The 8,745-nt window shown below is 31.8% G+C and overlaps 1 protein-coding gene across 1 annotated transcript; it reads left to right on the forward strand.

The window, feature by feature from the left end:
• Window positions 1-5,272: 5,272 nt before the first annotated feature.
• On the forward strand, window positions 5,273-6,811 carry LOC117169631. Its single transcript, XM_033356100.1, has 2 exons — window positions 5,273-5,412; window positions 5,754-6,811. The coding sequence occupies exons 1-2, from the start codon at window positions 5,389-5,391 to the stop codon at window positions 6,297-6,299; spliced, it is 570 nt and encodes a 189-aa protein (XP_033211991.1). The 5' UTR covers window positions 5,273-5,388; the 3' UTR covers window positions 6,300-6,811.
• Window positions 6,812-8,745: the final 1,934 nt, after the last annotated feature.

Below are 8,745 nucleotides of genomic sequence, written 5' to 3' on the forward strand. Positions count from 1 at the left end.
GTTGCTACAACTTTTTAAGCAAAGGATAAATGATTATTTAATTTAACAATATTTACTTTTTAATATTTAAAAATACCCTATTGGGAGTGAAAAATTCCGAACCAGTATATTTGACATTTTCAAATGTGCTAAAACTACCAATTTGTATCGAAAATTTGAGTGCTATGCAATTTAAAAAGTTGTTATTATACCTTGCAAAACTAAACCTGTTTAGTTAATTTATTAGAAAAAAATGTATTGCAAAATGGAAACCAGTTCCTGTTATTTCCTAAATTCCGCATTTTTTTATTGTTTCTTTAACAAATTTACATTATAAGTACAATTTCTAAATATTTGTATCTGATCTTAGTCAGGTACATGAACTTCGTTCAAATAAATAAATAAAAGGCTTGTCTATTTATAAAGAAACTATGCATTTAATGAATAAGTATAAAAATAATTTCTATTCATGAGTGCAAACATAGAACTTAAGCTTTCACTTGACATGCACTTAATGCCGCTGATTGGTCAATTTGGAACGTATTTCTCGACTAAATTTTCGGTTAAAGGTGGTGCGACCTGTTATGGGTAAAAGGGACCTGAATCAATAATTATGCACTTGAATTGCGTCAAAGCCTAACTTACGCGAATCGAAAGTGCACAAAATACAGTCGTGGAAATAGCGCCGCTCTCGCCTCGAAACCGAATCAATATTTTCGGATTCAAATATGTAGATTCAAATCCATATACATGGAAATATATTCCCTTCGATAAGTCCGCTGAACTGGGGGATCGCTACCATATTCTAATGCTTTAGTTATCAGGACCAAAGTTCGAAACTTAATCTCAGCCACGATAATTTAAGATTTAGTATGCACGAAAAGCTAAATTCCTATTTTAAGAGAAAAATCCTTTTTCATGAAAACGAAAATACTCATTAAATAAAATCCGCTTTGATGTAATTTAAAAACGAAATAAGTCTTCTAAACGGGTGGGGGGTTATGTAACGACTTGTGACGTGGGTAAGGGAATAAACGAAGAATGTGACATCACATATTGAAAATAAAAATGCGAACTTCAACTGACAATTAAACTATTCTGTATTTAATTGCAAATTTATCGTTTTTAGTTGAAAATTCAGCTATTACATTTTTTATTGAGAATTAATCTTTTTTGTTATTACTTTCGTTAAAATAATTTTTGGTCGAAAACTTTTCTTCATGATTAATATTCAACTACTTGGTCAAATAATTCATTTTTTTTAAATCAATTTTTCCAACTGTTCTGTAGTTTTGTCCTTTGTTTTCCAAAAAACCGAAATTTTTTCCTAAAACTGTATATGCAATTTTGGCCTGACTGAAATATTTATTCTTACATTAACAAAATGGCAGCGGTTTTCCTGAAAAATTGAAAATCGAGTTTCTCAAAAAACCCCACTTAAATTTTTTGGCTATTTTTTCTGAACTTCACTTTTAATCATGAGGATATCTTTTAAGTTTGATGCTTGCTGAATAACTTTTGTAGCAAGAGATATCTTTTGTCTTACAATAGAATTTTTTATTTTTTCTTAAAAACAATGACAGGTATGAAAAACTGTTAAAGTAAAAGTTTACACGTCTGAAAAAAGTATAAGAAAAATTTCTCCTATCTTTTCACGGTATCTTTCGTAGTTTTAAAGGCAAATTAAAAGCTTTTATTTTTAGAGAAAAAAATGATCCCGGTCTCTACAATGGCTTAGTCCGCATGATGCTAAAAACATGCCTTTTTCAATTAGTAGAAACTTTTTGAAAATATTTGAAAGAATAAAAAAGTGGATTATTCCAGAAAATATTTCTTTTATATGTTTTCAAAGTTTGAAGAGAAAACTAAAAAATATTTTCTTGAAAACACCAGCTTTTTATTCTTTCAAATATTCTTTAAAAATTTCAACTATTTCGTTGAAAAATTAATTATTTTGTTTCAAATTTGAATAGTTTTGTAAAAAATTATCCATTTTCTTTGAAAATTTGTGTTTTTTTTTATCAGAAATTCATTTTTTCGGATTGAAAATTAATCTTTTCTTGATAGACAATTCACCTGTGTTATAAAGAATTAGTCTTTTTGGTTTAAAAATTAGACTACTTAGGTTAAAAAAAGTAACCCCCCGCCCCCATTGTCACATTTTGATCATGGGATTCTGTGAAACTGTCACAGGCTGCCACAACGCCCCCCGCCCCCTACACCACTAAAACTGTGACATCTCTTATGGAAGATTCCTTAATTCTTTTTCGTTTAGAAATTCAATCATTTATTTGAAAATTTGCCTCTGTAGGTTTGTGGTTGAAAATGAAATCATTTTGTTTAAAATACAATAGGTTTCGATTAAAGTATTAAGCATTACTTAATTTGCATATGTGGACGATGAAATCTGAGAAATGTGAGAATCAAAAGTCAAGCAAAGGTGTACAATAGACAATTTTATTATACGGTTCACCTATAATTTGTTCTTTATCATTGATCGCGTTGTTGAAAATTATTCCAAAAGGTCTCAACTCTTGCCCTTTGACTCGCGTGAGAGGTCGCAAGGCTAATTTCGTTGCACCGAACATTGCTGGTTGCGAATAGCTTTCCCTTTTGACCCGCAAACTATTTTTCATTCAAATTGATATCTCGCGTTTGGAACCACATATATTCCAGCAAAGAAAAAATTTCGTATAAAAATCGGGTTGATGAAATAGCAATTCTCTTACGTTGTTGCTGCAATACTATCTTCAAAGATAACGTCAATTTTCCAGCAGTAATTTAATGAAGGAGAAGGATTTACATGTGATGTTTCCAGACTCGAGACTTTTACATGGCCATTGCTCGCGAAGCAATCTCTTGTATCTAGTTTCAAATTTTAAATGCTAAGACAATGTTGGGAAAAGACAGGACAAAGAAACATAATTTATGAAATAAGAAAATGTTAACTCAGTATTATGCTTTTTGAAATAAAGTTATAAAAAATGATAGTAAAAAAGAAAAAATGGATTAATCAGGGTTTTTGTTAATAAGAGGTCAGTATTCACTTTATAGGGATGTGGTAATCTTAATAAATAATCAATTGCTCTAGATTCATATATTACAGCCTTCTGTTTTGCAAAGCTGGTACCATCGACTTTCATTTTGTGCATAGCGAAACCTAATGAAGACATACGAGTTACTCTTGAGTGAGAAACCGTATAAATATAATGCAAAAGTTGTAACTTTACGAGAATTTTATTAATAACAATCTAGGCGTAGAAACGTGATTTCTGCAACTATTAATGGTTACCCTTATTACATGTTTAAGTTTCGAATAATATGTGCTCATTTTAATAATATACTACTCTGTGAATACCAATTTCTTGGAAAATTGGCTATAATAGGAAATAAAGGATATGACTTAATTATTAAAAATTCTGAATGTAGATTAAAAAATTTAGAAAAGCCTGAATTCCTGAAAATACAAAGATTTTCAACTTACTTCAAATTTCCTTTGAAATCAAATTCAGTAAATTGTCTTAAAACTTAGTTTCACTAACTCGAATTCATTTGCCGCTGATTTAAATTCAGTGAAATTCAGTGAAATTCAGACAAATTACCGACATTCAGATCACTTTGAATTGAACTAAATTAAGCTGAATTTAATTTAGTCAAGTTGAATACACAGGAATTAAATTAAATTCACTTTGAACCTAATTGAATTCACTCTTAATTTAGCGAAATTTGTATAAAGTGACTCAAGTTTTTTTATTGAAACCTAAGAACTTTTTAAATTTTGTATTCAGATCAATATAAGTTATTAGTTTACATCAAAATCATGTTTTATAATTTAATCAAAACTTAATTAGAATTTGGAGTAAATAAACTTTCTGGATGACCGTAAAAAGTATATTTTATTTATATGAAATGAATGGATTTATTTATTCAAATAAAATTCTTAGTTCGGCTTCAAATATGAAAGTTTGTAAAAGAAACTGTTTATTTAATCCGATCACTTTTATGTAGGAATCGATGCCTGTTAGTATTAAAAAATTAGTAAAATCGCACATTTTTTGTAAAAATATAACTTTTAAAATGAGACCGACAAAACAAGAAAGCTTAATATTTCACTGAGTTATGACGGAGAAAATATTTACATGTTTTTAGCCAAATAAAAAAATTATGTTTTTTCTCTTTTTTGTTTTTTGTAATCATTTCTGTCAACTTTCTGCTATAATGGTGTGTAATATATAACAGTAGGACTATATCTTAATATATTTGTTTAATTTAAATAGTGTAATTAGTTAAATATGACCACATTCGGTTAAGTTTATTTGGCAGAAATTTGTCAGACAATTACAAAAAAATCTATTTAATCTTTCATTTTTAATTACCTTGAAAAAAAAGTGTAAATATTTTCCGGCATAATTGAGTAAAAAATAAAGATTTTTCTAGTTTTTAAGTTTTATTAAGGTTTATATGCTTTTAACATGTAGGAGGCAACGTGTACAATTGTTTACGAGTTATTTATTATTTTTTATTGAAAACAAATTTTTTAGAAGAATCTATTTTTAGCATATACAAACTTTTAGGATTCGTTGATTCTTGATATAATGTAGTCAAATTTCGATTTATAGAAATTACTGATATCACTCTTATGTTGTTTATTTTATGAACATATGGCTTTCTTATTATGACTATTAATATTATTATAGCTGTAGATCAATCGATTCATCTCGAATAAGGGAGTCTTTTCTATTATTACAACAACTTTCAATTATGACAATAAACAAAAATTGACTGTCAAACTGATTTTAAATACATTATAAATTACCCTAAATTCCTCGATTTCTAAGAAAATGTATTAATATAGGCCAATCGACTTGTCGCGAGCCAGCAGATAATTTATATTACTACAAAAACTTTCAATTATATTAATGGAATACTTACACAAATATCCGAACTATTGCTAAGAACATTGTGTTAGACATTTATTAACGGAAAAGCATTTAATTAAATTATTTTTAAAATATTTTAAATTCTGTCGACTGCAAATTTTCCCCTTTTAGGAATAAATAGCAATCAGAATATAATGTTTCGCGTATTTAAAATTTTCTTTTACATTTCTTTGCAATTTTGAAAGCTTTGTACTAAAATTTTCTTTTCTTCGTAACGACATCTATAACTATATTATTTACTTTTGCGGAGCAAGGGATTATAACTGTAAAATGATAGTTATAAAAAATATGGAGGATAGGATAGAAATAGAATAGGATAAATGTATCGCGGTTCTCCAGCGTTCCTGAGTCCTATTTCTTCCTACCCGGCAACGATTTCTGCCGCACGGTCGACTTGCCCAGTAGACGAGGCGTCCTTATAAAAGCGAGGGTAGCGCGCGGAGATTCAGTGTGCTCACTGACTACTATCATGCACAGCACAACCAAACTGAAAGTGAGTAGACCTACTACCAATGACGTCATACTTAGTATGCTATGGACTACGCGTTTTCCTCTTTGCAAATAGTGAAAAATATTCTTAATTTTTCCAAAAGTTTAAGAATCCGCGATTTATTGCAATTAACAAAAAATTAGTGTCATTAGTGGTAACTTTAATTTCAAATTTGTATATTTTATCAAAAATAGTACTGCTTCTACTAAAATTTTAAATTATGTAACTCGTTTTACTGTAATAATTCAACTAAATCTCAAAATATGGATTTTGAAATCTGAATATAATCCTTGTAATTATCAACCGATGATTCTGTTGACTAAAATTTTAAATTATCATTCCAGGTGATTATCCTCTGCGGCCTTCTGGCCTTGGCCTTGGCCGAGGACAAGGTGAAGAAGGACACGAAACTTGTGGGCAAAAAAGAGGACAAGCCCAAAAGAGGTTTGGACCTCAGTCTCGGTGATCATGGAGGTTATGGTGAACTTAGTGAACATGGTGGTCTGAGTTTGGGAGGTGCTTTGGGCCCTGGAGAACATATCGAGACAGAGCATATCAAAGCCACAACCATCACTAAACATGTTCCAGTTTTGAAGCCGTACCCTGTCCACAAGGATGTGCACGTGCCCTACGAAGTCAAAGTTAAAATCCCAGTCAAAGTTGACAGACCCTACCCAGTTCATGTCCCACAGCCTTACCCAGTTACGGTGGAAAAACATATTCCATACACCGTTGAAAAACATATTCCATACCCTGTCCCTTATGAGGTCAAGGTCCCCGTCAAGGTCCCAGTCCACATCGACAAACACGTCCCCTATCCAGTGTATGAACACTCTCATCATGGACATGGAGGATTGGAAGGACTTTCTGGATTGAGCTGGGGACACTAAACCTTCAAGAAATAAAATCTCGGATAGATATTATGTGAGAAAATTAGTTAAATTAGGGTCTGGAACCTGGAGGTAGGATGAGTCATGTAAAAAAGAATAGTGGAGAGGTGAGCGCCTTTCTGTTTTTCTTTCATGTAATATATCCTATGGATATCTCAAAGATTTGTCAATTTTTTTGTAATCCAAACTTTCTTAGTATATCTGAGACAAATTTATTTTCTGAAAGAAATTTGTACAAACCACTCTCCAGGTTTCAATTTCATGTAAATTTGTAAAATTGCTTTAAATCAAAGACTCATCTACTCTTCCGCGTGCACACCCTTAGCTAGTAAATTCGCAGTCCACGAATGATAAGTTGCCGGTTCGCACTCTAAAATAAAAGCAAATGTACTGGGACTCATGTGCGCTGGCAGAGAAAGCACCAATAATGTATTCATTGTAATTTTATTCGGATGTAACATATTTGTATTTTTTTTACACAAATAAAGAGAAGACAGCTTTTTATTTATGAATATGATTATGTTATTTATTAATTAGTTACCAGTCTCATCTGGTAAAAGTTGTATTGAAATGGAATGAAATGCAATTGCAACGAAAGTTTCTTGAACGATCGCAAAATAAGAGATTTTAACATTGCGGACCTATTTGGAGCCACACTCAATTGTCATTTTCTATCCGGATGCTTCGCTCGTTAAGTGTTTCGACATTTCCTTCGATTGAGTCGTGTTTCTCTGTAAACGAGGAATAATTTCGAGAGAGGTTCGTTTCGCCTGAGACTGCTCATTAACTTGCTCGTAAATGCTAAATGGAGACTCTTAGTAATACAGAATTATGTCGATACATATTCTCTTTGTTGACAAAAGCAACTTGCAAATTTGTATTGATTTCTCGATTAATATAAAAAAAATGGAAGAAATATTTGAATTTTCAAAAAAAATTTCAAGCATATTAATAATCCTAATTCCTTCTTCGGGATGCTTTCAGTATTGCAGAAACTGAAAGTCTCTGCTGGCGTTAATGATCTAGCTTCCTGAAAAGTGAACGTTAGGGCGGGGCGCAAGACGTAAGAGTTACGTGCACCATTCAACTGCATCATAAAGAATACATAATGCGTCCCATTTTCCATCAATTCTTCGCCACTGCTCGAAATCTCTTTTCTCAAGAAAATTATTTCCTCTATCTAATACATTTTCTATAGAAAAAAATAATACAAAAAAAGATAAACATTCCGTACAAAATATTAAAACTTCTATGATATTCATAGATTATTGTTAATTATTCTGCCTTCCCCATTCGGTTCCTCTTATCTGTGTAAAATAAATTTTCAGAAACAGCAAAAGGTTGTTCAAAAATCGAAAATGTTGCGAAATAAAATTTCCAGCCTTGGGTAATTCCATAAATATTTCATAAACGTAAGTCCGTAAGACGACACAACGAAACTGCATTTCCGCTCTAGATAAATCTTTAACAACTGATATTAAGTAACGTCAAAGTGTTATTTTAAACTTGTACATAAGAATCTAGAGTAAATTTTTTTGTGTAACCTGAAGAAAACATGTAACGAGAGACCATGATATTTAATCCATACTCTGAGGTAAGTAATCATATTTAATGAAGTAGAGAGTTCCGGTTGAAAAGGGAGAAGAGAGAAGAGAGAGAGAGAGAGAGAGAGGGAGTTAAGGGAGAAAGAGAGGTAATTTTCGCGATTAGTATCGGACTACAAGTGCTCGATACTCGATGCTAAAAGCAGCACACAAATCCTGTATTTATATACTTTTTCAAATGCAATGTACGTTATACGATATACGTCGATTGCACAGCATGTCCCCTTTCATTCGATTACGACGGAAATTCTTCGGTGTTAAACGGTGAGCGTGCGTATCATGCAAATCAACGTATTTAGATATAGGGAACGCAATATTGCAAAAGGAAATTTTTTCACTATCTTTGATCTACATGTTTTTTCTATTCAACATTCTCAAGAAAATGACCCACTGAAGCCATTCAATTTATTCAATGCAACGGAACTTCAGAGCCATTCAATGACGTCAATCAGTTTTTATATTAAACTTTTAATTTATTAGTTTATACATATATCGATTAATAACATTTACATGAACGCTGTGAACACTCAGGCTTTTGCATGATTGCAAAACTTAATCTTTTAATATTATAAATAGATCTCTCCGCCGCCGCTGTTTCAAGAATTCTGAGAAGGCCCTACTATGCAGGTATCTAGAGCCTTTAACGAGGTACTAGAGAGCCATCCATGAGGACTCCCCGAGTCTTTTACGAGGATGGTGAGAGCTTTCCAGGAGGGCCTTCAGAACCTTCGAGTAGAGCATCCAGACCCTTCTATCAGGACTTACAGAGCTCTTACGAGCTCCTCGATTGTCTCTCAGAAGAGCCATCAGAGCCTCCCACCGAAGGCCTCCAAAAACTCTAT

This window comes from Belonocnema kinseyi, chromosome 3 (genome assembly GCF_010883055.1).
Source record: "Belonocnema kinseyi isolate 2016_QV_RU_SX_M_011 chromosome 3, B_treatae_v1, whole genome shotgun sequence".
Classification (NCBI taxonomy): Eukaryota; Metazoa; Arthropoda; class Insecta; order Hymenoptera; family Cynipidae; genus Belonocnema; species Belonocnema kinseyi.

Excerpts from the sequence above, each read along its gene's own strand:
- LOC117169631 (XM_033356100.1), top strand. The coding sequence starts at position 5,389 with ATGCACAGCACAACCAAACTGAAA. Across the intron at positions 5,413-5,753 it reads ACAGCACAACCAAACTGAAA|GTGATTATCCTCTGCGGCCT; the intron begins GTGAGTAGACCT and ends TTATCATTCCAG.